This window comes from Macaca fascicularis, chromosome 15, assembly GCF_037993035.2.
Source record: "Macaca fascicularis isolate 582-1 chromosome 15, T2T-MFA8v1.1".
NCBI lineage: Eukaryota > Metazoa > Chordata > Mammalia > Primates > Cercopithecidae > Macaca > Macaca fascicularis.
The window spans coordinates 125,607,661-125,626,580 of record NC_088389.1 but is presented as its reverse complement, the minus strand read 5'-3'; the positions used below and the strand labels follow the sequence as shown (position 1 = coordinate 125,626,580).

Here is an 18,920-nt window from a genome sequence, read left to right as displayed (position 1 = left end):
TATTTCACTGAGCTTCTGTATCTTAGATTCATGATTTGTATTAATTTGGGGATGTTTTCAACCATTATTTTTCAAATAATTTTTCTTTTTTTTTGAGACGGAGTCTCGCGCTGTGTCACCCAGGCTGGAGTGCAGTGGCGCGATCTCGGCTCACTGCAAGCTCCGCCTCCCAGGTTCACGCCATTCTCCTGCCTCAGCCTCCGAGTAGCTGGGACTACAGGCGCCCGCCACCACGCCCGGCTAGTTTTTTGTATTTTTAGTAGAGACGGGGTTTCACCATGTTAGCCAGGATGGTCTCGATCTCCTGACCTCGTGATCCACCCGCCTCGGCCTCCCAAAGTGCTGGGATTACAGGCGTGAGCCACCGCGCCCGGCCTATTTTTCAAATACTTTTTCTGTTCCTTTGTCTCTCTCCTGGTATTTTCAGTTACGTATATGTTGGTGTGCTTAGTTATGTGTGATATTTCTATGATGCTCTGTTTTTTTTTTCATTATTATTTCTCTGTATTCTTCAGGATACATAATCTCTATTGATCTTGCTTCAAGTTTGCTGATTCTTTTTTTCTTTTCTCTGTTAAACTTCCCTGGTTTAACTCATTACTCTCTTCGAGTTATCAACATTCTCTTAATTGCTTACTACCAATATCTTCATACGACTATGCTTAAACTTATCCATGGTCTGTTCCAAATAGAAATCAGTTCACTTGGGGAGGGCTACCAAGCTGTGTATTTTCATGGCCTCCCTCTACCTCTTGGTTAAATCTGCCTCACTGCTCTGAAGCTGTAGGGAGTGAGAGTGGCCTGCTCCTTTGTAGTAAAACCGTTGCTTACAAGTAGGGCGCAGGGTGGGAAAGCTAACTTCTTGCCTTGCCTCTCCTGGTGTAGAAACAGTTCCTTACAAGCAAGCTGGAGTGAGGGCAATTGGGACACAGTGTTTTCCAGCTGCCACACCTGAAGACCGTATGTCCTGGAAGGAGGAGTTGGCTTAGGAAGGAAGCCTCAGACTCCTCAGCTGTTTCTGCGTGGACAGAGCTGCTGTCCCACAAAACTGGGGATGATAAGAAATGGTGGCGCCCAATCTTGGGAAGTGCAGTGTCTCTGGAGTAGGGCCTGGGTGGAGAGGAAACCTTTGGCTTCTTGGCTACATCCATACAGAGTGGAGCTTCCGTCACACTGAGCTAGGGATGGGGAGGTGCAGGGAGAGGGGCTTGGCTTAAATGCCTCAAACTCTCACTGTTATTACTGATTGATAAATGTTTCTTCATTTGATGTATTTCCTTAGGACATTTTCTAGAGACTTTCAATAGTTGTTTTTTAAAATAATAATTTTTACCAGTTATGCCTGTTTCGTATGAGAGAGGGTTTACAGAGCTCCTTACGTGGCCAGCCTGGAAATGCCAGAGTACCATGTTTTTTATTTGAATTTTACCTCGTCTTTAAAAATCGATTTGCTGTGTAGGAAGCATGAAACAGAGCTCCTGCAGTAGCTGGAGAAAAGGTGATTTGAAGATCAACCCTCCGTCAAGGTGAGAATTTAGAAATGTTCTTTTATGCCAAAGATGTTTCTCAAATTTACTGTTTGGATATAAAGGCTAATCCAAAGTGGTGTCTACAGTATTCTGAGAGAGAAAAGTTGAAGGGCTTTCAGCTGCTCTTAAAACACTTTATGAAAGGTTGACATTTTAATTTTATATCAAGTTAATTCCAAAAATGTTTGTAGTATACACATACATACACACATACACACACACCCCAAATATACCTGTAAATAAAAAGAAGATGTTGGGAGATGATCATTGTCTTGGAATACTACTCCACTCTTTCCATTTCCATAAAATATAAAGAATTTACTGAAAATCCAGATCATTCTTATTAGATCAAGTAATCTAACTATAACAAATGCCCCAGCCACTGGAGGACCATTTTCCATTTACTTACAATACAATGTCTATGCTTAAGATAATTTTGGGTTATAAAATAACATTCAAATTTCACTTAGCAAACGTGGATTGGGAATGCTTTAGAAATCAGCACTTGTGCTCGTGAAGGAGTGGTTACTCCTGATGTTGGCTTTCAGATATAAAAAGGGCTCTGTATTTGTACCAGAGCTATGCGATTTGTTAGCACAGAGATCTTCAGGACTAACAAAAGACATATGCAAGACCTTTTGAAAATTTAAATGACTTCTAGATAATGAATTCTCAAAATTCTTTTGAAAGTCACACAATTTTTATAGTGATTAAAGCCTGTTTTGCTGCCAAAAATAATATGTGTAACAGGCCAGAGACACTTAAAAACACAATTATATTTTACCTCTTATAACTGAATATTCTAATAGGTTTCATAAAAGTATTATAAATATATTAAATAAGTCAGTGCAGGGTACTTAATACTAAAATCAGTCCCTTTTTTCTTTTCTTTTCTTTTTCCAACATGGAGTCTCACTCTGTCGCCCAGGATGGAGTGCAGTGGTGCAATCTCGGCTCACTGCAACCTCTGCCTCCTGGGTTCAAGCAATTCTCCTGCCTCAGCTTCCCGAGTAGCTGGGATGCCCGGCTAATATTTGTATTTTTAGTAGGGACGGGGCTTTACCATGTTGGCCAGGCTGGTCTTGAATTCCTGACCTCGTGATCTGCCTGCCTCGGCCTCCCGAAGTGCTGGGATTCCAGGCGTGAGCCACCACGCCCAGCCCTGTTCTTCTTCTCAAAACATGACTGTACCTGAGCAGCAGCTGTGTGATGCCCACTGCACTCCTCTAAGAAGAGTCAGACAGCACAGAGCAAGGTGTCTGAGTGATCCTGTCAATGGCATGTCAATATTTAGTTAAATACGATTTCCCCCTCCTAGTTAATACGCTTGTTTTATTAAAAAGGACATTTCTATAAAGGCCTTTTGAATCACTTCAAGTCATTCTCAGAAGGAACAATGGCTAAGAGGATTGCTCAAGCCTAGGAGTTCAAGTCCAGCCGGGGCAACAGACAGGCTTGAATAGCAAGAAGTTGTCTCTAAAAATTAAAAACAAAAATAACAATGATGCTTTACTGATGTCAAAATTAGAACAGTACAAGGACAGAGTTGTGAAAACCAAATTATTTTGAGAGGATTAGCATTGAACAGATGCTAGGGGTCATCCAGAGATCTTCTAAGAAAGAAATCCAGAGAGGACTGATAGCCTTAAGTTTTCAAAAACAGTCATACCCCTTCTAAATTCCATAGAGGAATTTGGTACAGAAATTATTCCATTTCAAATAATTCAATCTTATCCTTTCTGTATAGTATCAAATGCCATAAGCGTTCTTCATATTATGTAAGTTTCATGTACTTGCCCTATAACCTGCTCCTTGGTCACACTTACCATTGGAGCAGAATGGCCCATCATATGCTGAGAAGGCACAGTCACAGGCGACCCCTCTGCGTTTCTCTCTGCATCTCCCTCCATTGCGACACAAGTGTCCATAGGTGCTGCAGTGTCCTGCACACCCAGGCTCCACTCCTGGCGTCACTGTGGCTCTTTCTTCCAGGTCCAGGGCCACCCCGTTCAACTGCAGAGACCGGATGCATCCTAGAAAGCCTCTCTGTCTGGAGGCCGTTCCACCTACAATGGAAACACTGCAAATAGAAACGTGTTCCTTGGTATTTTATTCAGGATTTTATGTCCATGTCAAACTCAGGCCTTATGGAGAGTGGCAATAATCACAATGTGTCCACAAATTTTGTGAACATGCACGATTTTGAAAATAAAACTGTTATGAGATATCACGAAGCTTTAAATGACATTGAATAAAACATTTATTCACATAACTTTCAAATATGGTGAGTCTGGCAAATAGTCCATCTAAAAACATTTCTTTTACTTCAGGTAAGAAAGAATTTCACTTTAGTTCCTTTACAAAGAACAAAATACATAATATAAACCACATCAAACATTATTTTACTTTCTTTATCAATAAGAATGTGCATTATAATGGTTAGGTATGAACTTTCAAGTTTTTCACAATAATAAAAATATATATGGATACATTTCTTACTTGGATGGACTCTAAAAATAAAGTGTGAAGGGAAATGGAGAAGCAAAGGAGGGGAAGTTGGAAGGGGTGACACCATGCCTCAGGATCTCCTCCTCTCAGGAGGATATAGTGCTAAACAGTAATTGAATACTGCATGCATGCATATTTTGTCATGTCAAACTGGAATGCTGAATAAACCATTTAGAGAGGTTTACAACACTTGTGTAGTGACACACACCATTATGAAGGCAACAATTCTCAATGTTAGGAGCATGGAAATTACCTAGAGTTTCTGGAAAATGCAAATTGAATACTGCATGCATGCATATTTTGTCATGTCAAACTTGAATGCTGAAGAAACCATTTAGAGAGGTTTATAACACTTGTGTAGTGACAAACACCATTATGAAGGCTACAATTCTCAATGTTAGGAGTACAGAAATTAGAGTTTCTGGAAAATGCAGAGTTTTGAGCCTCCTCTCAGAGATTTCAATTCAGTAGGCCTAAGGTGGGGGCCCCAAATCACCCAGCTTTGTGGGTGATTCTGAAGCCAGTGATTCAATCACCGCAGTGAATGCTGATTCTAGGTGAATTGTATGCTAATTGTGTTTCTAGGCTTTCCTTTAATTAATCTCCAAGATTACAAGTGAGAAAATCAAGTTCTTGGTTCGACCCCTCCGGGTATTCCTCCTAGTTTGACTGGTTTCATGTCCTTTGAAAAAGCCTCATTGCACCTTAATGGAAGAGCTAACCATGCTTGAAGCTAGGTTTTAGGAAGTCATGGTATAACACCCCCATCCACATCCACATCCATACATGGGTTCATTGTGTAGCATTTAGTACCTGGAAGTTGTATCTACCCTCCCCTGTAAATTAGGTTGTATGATAATTTGTGATTTAGTCCAGTTTTAATTAGATTGCATCCTTATTTGCTTTAAAATGCATAAGAAATGAACAAGTGAGAGCTTTAATCTGTGTTAGAATAGTTTCAAAAGCAATATAGCAAAATATATTTTTCCCAAGGGGAACAATAAACAACAGTGATAAAACAGTAATTAGGCAAACTAAAGGAAAGCCTTCCAGAGCTATCACCTTTAAATAAATGGAGTGCGAGAACAGACGAGCACGACCGGGTTATAAACAAGGAGCCTGTGATGAGAGAGCCCCAGAGGTTAGGACAGCTGTGAGGAAAACCAGGAGTGGGCTCCTGGAAGCCTGGCCCCAGGGAGCTGCGTGGTGCTGCTTCCGCTCAGCGGGTATCCTGCGATCTGGTTTTGAGTGGACCCTGGAGGACTTCTGTCCCAATTACAAGCTCTGTAACTACACCGAGAAGTGAAACTGAAGAAATAGATAAAAATGTCTAATGATCACACTAATAGTGTTGATAAAACATAGCTGTCACATATACCAATCCTCTATAATATGAATGGTTCAAGTTTGGGGGTCGGCTATCCTGGGATCCCTCTCATCAGCTGGTTACTCCACCTCTTTGAGGCTTGGCTATCTCATCTGTAAACAGATGACAATACCTAAACACTGATACCTAAACATTGAGACACTGCAGGGCCTGGTGGCTCACACCTGTAATCCCAGCACTTTGGGAGGCGGAGCGGGTGGATCACGAGGTCAAGAGATCGTGACCAGCTGGGCCAACATGGTGAAACTGTGTCTCTACTAAAAATACAAAAATTAGCCAGGCGTGGTGGCATCTGAGCCTGTAGTCCCAACTACTCAGGAGGCTGAGGCAGGAGAATCGCTTGCACCCGGGAGGCGGAGGTTTCAGTGAGCTGAGATCGCGTCACTGCACTCCAGCCTGGGCGACACAGCGAGACTCTGTCTGAAAACAAAAACAAAAACAAGAAATGTCAAATCAGAAGCACACAGCAAGCTCCTGGAACCTACCAGGTTATCAGCAAATAGTACCAACAGCAGTAGTAGTTGCTGTCGGCAATTGTTGCTCTCAGTACGTTATAGTTCTTATTTTCTTTTGGACCTTCTCTGGACTCACACTAAATTCAGTTATAAACCACCAGCACTCACCAATGAAGAGCTGGCTGTTGAGCTGTAAACGAACGTGCCCATCAGCAGGGGCAGGCTGCATCTTCTGAGGAAGCTGATCGACTTGAAGAGACGCTCCTTTAACATTTCTCTCTGCCCTCACGTGGTGCCACCGATTGTCATTAAAGGGAGTGGGTGACTGCACCGTGACCTCACAAGGTCCATTCCCCACATCAAAGGAAAAGGTCACTTCTGTGGGAGCTAGAAATATTAGATATGAATATTGCTCAAGCAAATTCACAGGGAAGAAAACTGAGTCTTGTGCAGACACAGGAAAACATGAAGACGTGCTCAGGATGGAAGGAGACAATGACAGCGATGCAGAAAAACGTGACTGTGAGTTGGGGAAGGGGCTGGGGGCAGAATAAATCTGTATCCTGGAGGAAAAAATAAAACAGAGCGGATTTTAACATATTTATCCTCAGAGTTCACAATTCACCTTGGTAAGTCCTAAATAGTAGAGCTATGTACCCATAGCTGGAATACCCACAGCTATGCACCCATAGCTAGAATACCAAATAGTATTTGTTTTTGAGGTTTCAGTAATTTTATGTACAAACGGCTCAAAGTCTCATCTAATTCTATAACCACTGAATGTGAATTCTGACAGTCATAAATTCAGCTTTGGGTACACGAAAAACAGTATGTCTGGTCAAATATTTCTGGAATTCAGTGAACAACGTGATGAGTTTGGTTTAAAGCTCTGGCTCTGCTGTCCTGTACTCTAGGGAAGGCATGACATTTTAATGGATTATTACGTGCTTCATGCTTCATTGTTTTATTTTCTCTTAAAAATGATTACTGGCTGGGTGTGGCAATTCACGCCCAGCACTTTGGGAACCTGAGGCAGGCAGATCACTTGAGACCAGGAGTTGAAGACCAGCCTGGTCGATGTGGCAAAACCACATCTCTACCAAAAATACAAAAATTAGCTGGGCATGGTGGTGCACGCCTATAGTCCCAGCTACTCAGGAGACTGAGGCAGGAGAACTGCTTGAACCTAGGAGGCTGAGGTTGCAGTGAGCCAAGATAGTACCACTGCGCTCCAGCCTGGGCGACACAGCAAAACCCTCTCTCTCCCCCTCTCTTTCAAAAAAAAAAAAAAAAAAAAAAACACCTAAAATCATAGAAGTTTAGTGTTTTATAAGGAAATACAAAGTAAGAATGAAATAACTAACATTTTGTTGAGTTGAAGCTTTTATTGCTAAATAATGGGTACCCTGTGACTTGTCCAGAGCAGGCAGCTTACCCCGCAGCTCAATCCTGATGAAGTCTGTGATTCCCAGGTTCTCCATAAACACCCCGGAGGAAACTGTGGTCTTAAAAAAGAAACACACGTCAGCAGTGAGTTCTCCGTGGAAAGCAGGGAAATGAAGGTATGAAGTCTCAGTGTTGAAGGAAGCTGAATTCCAAAATGACTCTGTTTACAATAGAGAAAACGACAAAAGGAAAAAAAGTCATGAAACAAAAATAACAGTTACATTTGATACTTACAGGATTATGATTGCTAAATACATTAATAATCTATATGAGCCTTCACTGGGCGTTCTGAGCATCCATGTCATACACTGATGACATCAAGAGCTAAATGGTGATTATGTTGAGGATTAGAATTCTGTGTCCAGAGAAGGCCAAGCAAAAGACAGGCAAAAGCAGTGAGGCCAGTTAAGAGATCGTGCAGCAACACAATGGGGACAGGGTCAAGCTCAGAACCACCTCAAAGGTATGGCCAACAGAACTTACTGAAGAACTGGAGAAGATGTGAGAGGAAGGGTGGAGTCTGAGGTGACTTCGGGGTTTTCGGTCTAACTGGGAGGGGAAAGAATTCTGAAGCAGCAGGTTGGAGCAGCAGCTCAGTTTGGGACATGTTAAATTGAGATCTCTATCAGGCATCCAAGTGGAGATTTGAAGGAGGTAGTTGGATAAATGACTCTAGAAACCAGAACACAGACTCTTGCTTTCTGTCTGTCTTGCGCACACACACAGACACACACAGACACAGAGACACACACACACACACACACACAGACACACACAGAGACACACACACAGACACACACAGACACACAGACACACACACACACACAGAGACACACACACACACAGAGACACACACACACACAGACACACACGCACAGACACACACACAGACACACACACACACAGACACACACACACACACACAGACACACACACAGACACACACAGACACACAGACACACACACACAGACACACACACACACAGACACACACACAGACACACACACACACACAGACACACACGCACAGACACACACAGACACACAGACACACACACAGACACACACACACAACTGTCTTAATTCCTTTCATAGAAAGAACAACCAAGAACACGAAGCAGCTGATTTGTTCCTTTCTGTCCAAAACCCAACCCAGGATTGCACATCACACGGATTCCTCAGGCCTCTTTAGTGTCCTTCATTCTGGAACAGTGTGTCAGTCTTTTCTTATCTTTTGTGTTCTTTTGACTTTTTGGTATTTTTCAGTTGATTTGCAGAATGTTCCTCAACTTGGATTTGTCTGACATACTCATGAGCGGATTCATGTTGTACATTTTTGCCAAAATACTGCAGAAGGGCCGCTGTGTTCTCCTCCGTGTGTCGCGGCAGCAGCCAGCAATGCTCACCAGCCCCATCACCTGTCCTATTAGTTTCAACTGCCTTGTAAAGTGGCATTTGTCGAGTTTCTCCAACATGAAGTTATTATTTTTCTCTTTGTAATTCATGTATTTTTGACACTTTAAGGTTACAGAAACACAACTTTACCCAGTTTAGAATTTTTTCACCCAATGGTTTTATAATATATTGATGGTTCCTGACTGAATTTTTATTCTGATGGCTGCCAGTGGTGATTTTCTAAGCTCTGTCATTCCTTCCACATTAATTGGTTGACATGCCTCTGTTAGAAATAGCTTTTCTTGGCCAGGTACGGTGGCTCACACCTGTAATCCCAGCACCTTGGGAGGCCGAGGCGGGTGGATCACGAGGTCAGGAGATCGAGACCATCCTGGCTAACACAGTGAAATCCCATCTCTACTAAAAATACAAGAAATTAGCTGGGCGTGGTGGCGGGCACCTGTAGTCCCAGCTACTCGGGAGGCTGAGACAGGAGAATGGCATGAACCCGGGAGGCAGAGCTTGCAGTGAGCCCAGATCGTATCACTGCACTCCAGCCTGAGTAACAGAGCGAGACTCCATCTCAAAACAAAAACAAAACAAAAACAAAAACAAAACAAACAAGAAATAGCTTTTCTCTTGATCTTTCACTAATTTATTTGTGTATTTACCCATTTGTTTATTCACATCACTCTTGGATTCCTATTCTATTCAATGGCTTATAATCTATAACTTATTTTGATGCTTAAGTTGTCTGAAATGTGGCAGCTCCTTTAGGCTGACATCCATGTCTTTTTGAGCTTTTTTTTTCCCTTTTGTCATAACAAAATGATCCGGACTCATCTTAAATTTTCTCTGCCACATTTCTGGAATCAGCCATTTCTTCAAGGAGTTGTAGTTTCTTTTTTAGCAGAGAATGATAGAAAATGGTGTTTAGAAGCCCAGATCTGCACGCTAGATATTTACTAGGGTGTCATTGCTTCTAGCCCTCTCAATAGTTAGCTAGGAAATATGTGTACTTGTATCACACACATACACACACGCACACACTCTCTTCTATGTGTATTCTATAGCAGTCAACTAGGAAATATGTGTGTTTGTATATCTCTCACACACACACACTCTCTCTTCTATGTGTATTCTATAGTTATCTATTATGTATATTAAAATCCATGAGTTCATGTGGATACCTCCGTTTTTAACCCAGCACTACAGGTTCATTACAGTCTTCCTCCTTCCCACATGTATAACTCTTTCCTCAGTGAGAAGGTCAGCTCCTACTCTCCTCACTGTATTTACATCTTTGCTCATTCCCCAGTGTGGAACCAAGCTTCTAACCCAGTGGTAATTTCCTTGACCCCATCCCTGCAGATCCCCTAGTCCCAGCTGCCCCAAAAGAAGAGAAAAGAATCAATAAATGTTACATTAAAGAATAACAGAGATGAAGATAAGGAAAGGAAAAGAGAAAGGAAGAGGAAGCTACAAGTTTTACAGAAGGGAATATTTTCTTTTTCTTTCTTCATTAATTAATTAGTTTATTTATTTTAGAGATGAGGTCTCGCTTTGTCACCCAGGCTGGAGTGCAGTGGCATGATCACAGCTCACTGCCACCTCACATTCCTGAGCTCAAGAGATCATCTCACCTAAGCCTTCCTAGTTGCTGGGACTACAGGCCACCATGCCCAGCTAATTTTTAGGGTTTTTTTGTAAGAGAGGGGGTCTCACCATCTTGTCCAGGCTTGTCTTGAACTCCTAGGCTCAAGCAATCCTCCCACCTCAGCCTCCCAAAGTGAGAAGGGAATATTTCAAATATCACACTTGCTCTTCTCCATACTTTCAGAAGTCTTGTTGAAAGGAGGATATATACTGAGGGTGAATGACATATCCTGAAGAGTCTCACAAATACAGCCACAGTTGGAGAGAAATGAAGGGCTGAGGTAAATTTCCAGAGAGAAAATAATCTAGAAAATGTTTTTTAGAAGTACAGAGTACCAACAAGCCAGTGTTTGATGTCAGAGTATCAATACACAGGGGAAAAAGCTACAAATTTCCAGGGGTTATTACTGAACTGTGGGAGGCATCTGAAGCCTATGGATATGCCCTCCATGCTGCAGTGTGATGCCTGGCACAGGACATTTAATAATTCTTGAAGATAAAACAGCACAAACAATGGCCAGTAAATCAGATACAACTCAACAGATCCCTCCCTCACCAACTTGAGCTCTTACATTATGGGAAAAAATATTGATAGGATGACCAACTCTAGTCCTGCTATTACAGTTCAGAAAGGACAAGAAGTATGTGTCTGATTGTGAAGAGATGAATATCGAGAAGAATTCAACTCTATTACATATAAATGAATTAAATGTCTGGACAGACCTGCTAGACGGACCTGTAGTGTAGACTTACACTACAAGTATAAACAATGTTTAAAAAAGCACAGAAACAGTGTAAACATACTAAGAAAGAAAGAAAGGAAGAGAAAGAAAGAAAGAAAGAAGAAAGGAAAGGAAGAAAGAAAAGAAAGAAAAAGAAAGAAAGAGAAAAGAGAGGGAGGGAGTGGGGAAGGAAGGAAGGAAGGGAGGGAAGGAGGGAGGGAGGGAGGGAGGGAGGGAGGGAAGGAGGGAAAAAGCCGGACTGAATGGGAGGGAGGAAGGGATGGAAACAGGGAGGGAGGGAGGGAAAGAAGGAGGGAGGGAGGGAGGAAGGAAGGAGCCATCTGAATGGGAGGGAAGAAGGAAATTAAGAGAGAACACAAGGAAAGAAAAATTTCATACAAGTTTCACAGTATGGGAATAATGTAAAAACCAATTCAGTAAAATAAGAGCTAAAATATGAGATAATTTAAAAATAAAAGATGATTTTTAAGGAAAAAAATCAAAGACCCAAACAAAATCACAGAGGTAACAGATAAATTGGAAATATCTAGAAATAGAGAACACAGCTGATAACAAATTACTGACATTGGGAAAAAGCTTAGGATAATCACATTGAATGCATAGGAGAAGGACAAAGAGATAAAAGCCATTGGAAGAAACAGAAAAAATGTATGGGGACAGGGGGGCAGGCAAAGGAAACAAGTCAACAGTCCCAGATGCAGAGAATCCAAGAAATGAAACAAAGTATTCAAAGCATAATAAAAACCTTTTTTTCTTAAAAGATAACAGAATGTTTTGGTCAAAATAAGCATATTTCATTTTGGAAAAAATTAACAGAATAATTAACACTAAGGCATATTTCAGATAAGTTTTTGACATGAAGGATAACATATCTGTCAAGAGCTGTGAAGAGTCTGAAATTTCACCCTACTAGCTTGCCACAGATTAATGGATGCTGATAGAAAACACAAAATTTCTGGGTCAGAGTTAAAGAATTTTATTGCTCACAGCACAGTATGCAGCATGAGCATCAGAATATTTGCACTGGTTCCCCTCATCTCCAAATTTCACAGGACGACATGATCCATTGGCCCAGGTGGATGCCACACACACAGTGGGTAGGTCTGCATCTCAGACGAGGAACCCCCGGATAAGGGTCCGGGACTCCCTGATCAAGCAGCAGACAAGCCAGTGCCCCACCTCTCTGGGGAGTGAGTACACATTGATAGTGATGCTGTGTTCTCTATGAACTACTTAGCTGCCTACAAGACTGGCTACAGAAACTGCTTGGTATTAGGGGATGGAGATGCCACATCGTCTGGCACACTTGGCAGGAACGTACAGAGATGCTCAGGCTCCTTGTTGAACTACCTCTCTCAGCAGTAGCCTCCACACATTGAGGTAGAGCAGGAAATAAAAATACATTCAGTCTCAGACTTCTCCATGGCAATGTATGATGCTAGTAGATAGGAAACACTATTACGATTTTTCTCAAGGAAAGAAGATTTTTCCTAGCTTAGTTGTGGTTCATGTGCTAGGCAGTAGGTAGATCCTACAGGTGTGAAAGAACCCTGAGCTCATAGCGCCACTGAGGTGGGGGAGGGAGGACGTGGCCATCCATGGAAGCCACCCATGAATGAAAATGCTGCAGTTAATACACACTCAGTGCCATGTGATGTAAAACAGTATGTACAGAGGTCAGAAAACAGAGCATGTGATCCAATAATTTCCTACCACTACAGTTGGTCTGCAGAGTATAAGGGCAATGAATAAATATCCCTTAGCATTCAGAAAATACTTCATCTCATGATTGTTCTAGAAGAAATACAATAAATTGATAATAAATCCAGCCAACCAAGTAGTAAGTTAAAACAAAGATGATTGAGTCTCTATAAACTAATGCTTCAGTAAGGAAACACAGATCTTCAGCACTGACTGTGCCTTTATGGTATGTGTGCTTTCCTGATATTCACCCCGGTCCTGCTACTGCCACTATTTTCTCTCTGGTCAGAATAAGGGCATCTGTCTACCCCTTTATAACCAAAAAAAATGTTATCATGAAAAGAAAGCTTTTTCTTGCCGCTACTTACTATCTCCGTGGCAGAGCAGCGGCCCCAGTGTATAAGTTGCTTCGGAATGCGGATGGCCTGCGTCCATCATCACAATCTGAGTGACTGGCAGGTGCTCCTTTTGGGAAAGGACTATTGTGTCACTGGCCCTAAAAAACAATCACCGAAACTCTTAAAATTATTCTCATTAACATACAGGCAAAATTAACTCTGACCTCTTATCACAATTTGAAACCAACATCATAGAGCTTAACAGAATACTTAATATTTTCAATATTTTGAGAGCACAGAGACTACCATGAGTCTAAATCAGGGACGGGCAAACATTTTGTATAAAGGAACATACAGTAAGCTATCTTAGCTCAGCAGGCCATGCAGCTTCTCACAGCAACTACCCAACTCTGCCACCAAAGTGTGAAAGCAGCCACAGACAGAGATAGGCATGGCTGGGCTGCAGTAAAAATTTATGGACATGAAATTTGAATTTCATACAAGTTTTATATGCCATAAAATATTCTTCTTTTTATTTTTCAACCTTTTAAAAATGTAAAGAAAATATTCTTAGCTCACTGCCATGCAAAAATAGACTAGTGGTCTGGCTTTCACCCAAAGCAAGAGGTTATCACTTCCTGACCCGTTTGCCAATTCCTGATCTAAATGATTACAGAGAAGAAAGGGGACAAATCAAGAAGGGTGGTCATTTTCTAAGCATGGGATAATATTATATTAATATTTGCAAGATCATTAAGCATATAACTTCCCTTCTAAAATTGTCTTAGAATAATATCTAAATGATTATTCATTACAAATAAAAATAGTAACACTGGATTTAGATATTCATTTTGCAGAATATTAATTTATCACTTTTTTAAAGTCCTTTTATGATTGCTGGGTATTTCTTCCCTTGTTAACTTTGTAAATGGAAAATGAATCCCACAGATTCAAAACCAAATACATACAATACCCTTATAAGTAATACATGGACTAATGAGTGTGAAAGTGGTCTGTGAAACGCTGCTCCCAGTAGTTCAGGCAACAAACACAGGCTGGGCGCAGTGGCTCACGCTTGTAATCCCAATACTTTGGGAGACTGAGGTGGGCAGACTGCTTGAGCTCTGGAGTTCGAAACCAGCCTGGGCAACATAGTGAGCCCCATCTCTACAAAAAAATACAAAAATTAGCTGGGTATGATGGTGCACACCTGTAGTCCCAGGTACATGGGAGGCTGAGGTGGGAGGATCTCTTGAGCCTGGGAGGTAGAGGCTGTAGTCAGCCATGTTTGCACCACTGCATTCCAGCCTGGGTGACAAAGTGAGACCCTGTCTCAAAAAATACAAAAAAACAAATAACAAAAAACCCCAAACACTTAGTGCTTTTACTTTTTGTTGAACAGGCATCTTCCTGGGAATTGAGGACACAGAGTAAAAGATATAGTCTCTGCCTTCTGAAAGCACACAGCCTACTGAATACCATGAGTATTAATTATGTGACTGGGAAAATAAATGCCCATGTCTGGGTCCAATACAAAGAGACCTGCAGGATCCCCCAGGAGAACCTGGGGTCCTGGTCTTAGCTATGCCACTAAATTTGTCTCTGGCCAAAATAAAGACATTGGTCTACTCTTTTGCAAAAGTATTTTATTATATGTATGTATATAAATATATATGTAATAAATACTTGGCCAATAATAAATATTGCATATATGCATATATAATAAAATGCTTATATTTATATACTTTTGGTTATATTTTACTACATATATGTCTCAACTGCATGTATATTCTGATTTACAGACAAAACACTCTTAGTCCAGTTACTCATTACGATATAGAAACTACAGAATCTAGTAAATACTGTATTTTTTAAATTGCCTAGTTCCCAAACCTTCTTTTCTATGCATTTGTGGCAAAAGATCACAATAACTAGTATTTCATCATTGCAACACTTTTGTATTTTCAAAATAAGGCTTTCTGAATTAAAAAAATTAAATTGGCATGCCAGAGTTGTACATATATTGGGGGCACATGCGCTATTTCGATACCAGAATACAATGCATAATGATCAAATCAGGGTCACTGGGATGCCCATCACTTTGAGCATTTATCCTTTGTGGTGGGAACATTACAATCCTCCTCTAGCTATTTTGAAATATCCAATAAATTACGGTTAACTATAATTTCCCTAGTTCTATCGAATACTAGAACTTCTTTTATTTAACTGGACTTTTGTGCCCATTAATCAACTTCTTTTATAAAATACTTTAGGTATCCAAGTTTCAAATTGGAAAAGATAAAACTAAAATAAAATGGCTATATTATTTAAGATTATTCCCTGAAAAAATCCACTTAATGGTAAAGAAAGCTTATTTCTAAAATTTGGACTAAAACCCCATTGCCTTACCTAGTTAAGATTCTGTTATTCCTTTTTATGCAAAGCACAGAATATGGATTCTCTAAAGGCATCATCATTCAGCTTTAGAGTGGACTGATTGATGGTAGACGAGCTAGAAATATGTCTCCTGCTGAATGAGGTAGGTCTAGGAAATTTTTTATTAATGTGGTAGCCATTAAAAATTACCATTTCAACTTCTGTGATCATTTTAGCAAGATAGTCTAGTAGAGAAAATGCGATTTTATTAGTTATTTATGGAGGATGCTTGAATTTTAAAAGATCTACTTTACATGAGCTGCAACTTTCATTCCATTTTTAATACTGACTGTGCAAAATACTGAGAATGTGTAAGTGAAATTCACAGTGCACTTCAGTTTAATTAGGGCAGATACTATAATAAAGTCTTGTTTTTTCAGTTGTTTTGGAAAGTTTGGTGTTTTCAGTCTGAGCATAAAGATGGCCAGTGTTTTTCACCAGTTTCTTATTGTTACAGGCAGATTCCCAACCTTTGGAGATCAAAATAGAATACTCAGGATTTGTCATAGTGATCAGACTTCCTCACAACTTCCTAATTAATAGGGATATCTCATTTTTCTTCTTTTCTCCCTATTATTTTCTAAAGCTTATACTATAGTCTACACTTGGGAATACTGCATCATAGTACCATCATCTCTTGCAGCAGTATTAAAAATTCAGTAAGAGAACTTTCAAAGACTTTTTGCTTTTATTTTATATTTTATTAAAAATTTTATTTATTAAAAATTCCTATGGTTCTAGAAATTGTACTTTCCTAGGAAATGTGGAAACTTCTAAAAGCTACTACTTATTATTTGCCAGGGAACTTTATTTAAGGTAAAGTAGAGCCATAAATTTAGGAGGTTGCAAAGAAAGCTAAAAGGGAGAAATGTTGAGTCAACTTTTAACTTTTTTTTTTGTTTTTTGAGACAGAGTCTCACTCTGTTGCCCAGGCTGGAGTGCAGTGGTGTGATCTCGGCTCACTGCAACCTCCACCCCCCCAGGTTCAAGTGATTCTCCTGCCTCAGCCTCCTGAGTAGCTGGGATTACAGGCATACGCCACTACGCTCAGCTAATTTTTGTATTTTTAGTAGAGACAGGGTTTCACCATGTTGGTCAGGCTGGTCTCGAACTCCTGACCTCGTGATCCACCTGCCTTGGTCTCCCAAAGTGCTGGGATTACAGGTGTGAGCCACCGTGCCCAACTGTTAATGATTATTTTGGGGGAGTAGGTCAACAATAATAAAATCATCATGATCCACACCTAACCCACTGAAAAAATTTCCAGATTCTCAATTTCTGTTTAATTGCCTATCTTCTGGCCAATTCAACCTGCATTAATTACTATAGCAATACAGTATGTCTTGACAGATAACATAACTAGTTTCTTCACCTTATATTTCATCTTAAAAATTATCTTGCTTACCCTTTCATCCTTAATTTCCACATGAATTTTAAAACCAGGTTGTTGCAATCCACACAAGTAAAACACTTGGCATTTTTTTGGAATTTTGTTAAAATTACAGACTAATCTGAGAAGAATGTCAACTTTAAAAGAGGGTATCTCAACAGCAGCATTACTGATATTTTGGGCTAATTATTTTTTGTTATGGCGGGCTGTCCTGTGCACTGTAGGATGTTTAGCAGCACCCTGACTTCTAATTAATAGATACCAATATAAACAACCTTCCTCTCTGTGTGATGACAAAAAATGTCTTCAGACAATGCCAAATGTCCCCTGAGGGTCAAAATCACCCCTGATTGAGAACTACTGCTTTAAGATACTGAGTCATACTATTCACGACAGTAGTGAGTCAATCCATTCATTTGGCTGTCCTTAATTCTCTTGAATAAGTTTTGTAATTTTTTCCATAAAAGTACTGCAGTTATTCCACAGAACTTTACATTTTTGTTAATACTGCAAATAAAATTTTTCTAGGTGTGTAATGGTAATTATTTTATGATTTTATAGAAATTCAACTAATTCCTCAATACTGACTGACCATAAATGCAGCAAACTTACTGAACTCTTATTTTTCCTGATATTTCTTTCTATTATTTTGGATTTTCTATGTAGGCAATCATGTTATCTACAATATCTGCCAGCTTTGTTTCTTTTCCAAACTTTTGATCACTTACATGTATTTTATTTCCTCTTGTGTCTTTAACTGACACATGAATGAAGTTTAAAAAAGTATATATTTGTTATTGATTACAATTAAGAATATAGTTTGCATCACGACAATTCTATAAAATTTGTTGATTCCATACATTTGCAAAATTTTTTATACCTACTCAACAATAATGTATAATATTCTATAAAAATAATTTTTCTTTACTAAACGATATATGGCTGCTACATCAAGTTTGTTAATTATAATATTAAAATATTCTTACCTGCTTCACTTACTCATTCCCAAAAATGTTATGTTAAATTATTCCACTGTTTTGGGTGTCACTTTGCCTTTGCATATTTGTTACTTCTTTATTTATATATATATATACGTATATATACATGTGTATACACACACATATATAAAGAATATATGTTAGTATATATATAAAGTGTGTGTATATATATATAAAGAAGTACATGTATATATACACATACACACTTTCTTTTTTTTTTTGAGATGGAGTCTCGCTCTGTTACCCAGGCTGGAGTGCAGTGGTGTGATCTCGGCTTACAGGCGCCTGCCACCATGCCTGGCTAATTTTTTTTTGTATTTTTAGTAGAGATGAGATTTCACCTGTGTTAGCCAGGATGGTCTCCATCTTCTGACCTCGTGATCTGCCCGCCTCAGCCTCCCAAAGTGCTGGGATTACAGGCATGAGCCACCGCACCCTGCCACTTCTTTATATATTTTAAACAATCTGATGATGCACACAAGTGTAGTGAGTTCTTTCTAGTGTGTTTATCTCAGCATTAGAGTTCAAGTTTACCCTTAACAACGCTTTTCGTCTTTTTCTGATATAACACAGCTATATCTGCTTTCTTTTCATTTGTATTTACTTGGTAAACATTTTCCATTCTTTTAGTTTCAACTTCACTGAGTGCTTATATTTTATCTTTTGTAATCAAACTATAGCTTCTTTAAAAATCCAATATGATAAAATCTAATGTCTGGTTTTTAAATGAACAGAGTTTACTCATATTTATTATGATTATTTGTACACTTGTATGCATTTAAACCATCTTCTTTTATGCTTTTTGTTTGTGGTTATTTTTAAAGACTCTAAGATAATCACAGAAAAGTCCTATTTAAATTCTTAAGTAAAATAATATTACAATTACATGTGTCATTATATTAGCCAAACAACTTGTGGATTTTTGCAGACAGTTGAAT

The 18,920-nt window shown here is 39.6% G+C and overlaps 1 protein-coding gene across 6 annotated transcripts in view; it reads right to left on the bottom strand.

Moving 5' to 3' along the window:
* LOC102147301 (contactin-associated protein-like 3) overlaps positions 1–18,920 on the bottom strand; it is a 235,753-nt gene that overhangs the window by 19,205 nt on the left and 197,628 nt on the right. For 4 of the 6 annotated variants that reach the window (XM_065530846.2, XM_045372905.3, XM_065530847.2 and 1 more), the window contains 4 exons: positions 13,189–13,316; positions 7,315–7,485; positions 6,048–6,266; positions 3,356–3,595 (listed from right to left, as the gene is read on the bottom strand). In XM_065530846.2, the coding sequence (XP_065386918.1) occupies positions 3,356–3,595; positions 6,048–6,266; positions 7,315–7,485; positions 13,189–13,316 (758 nt within the window). The other 2 variants (XM_074015787.1, XM_074015788.1) reach the window with 2 other exon arrangements.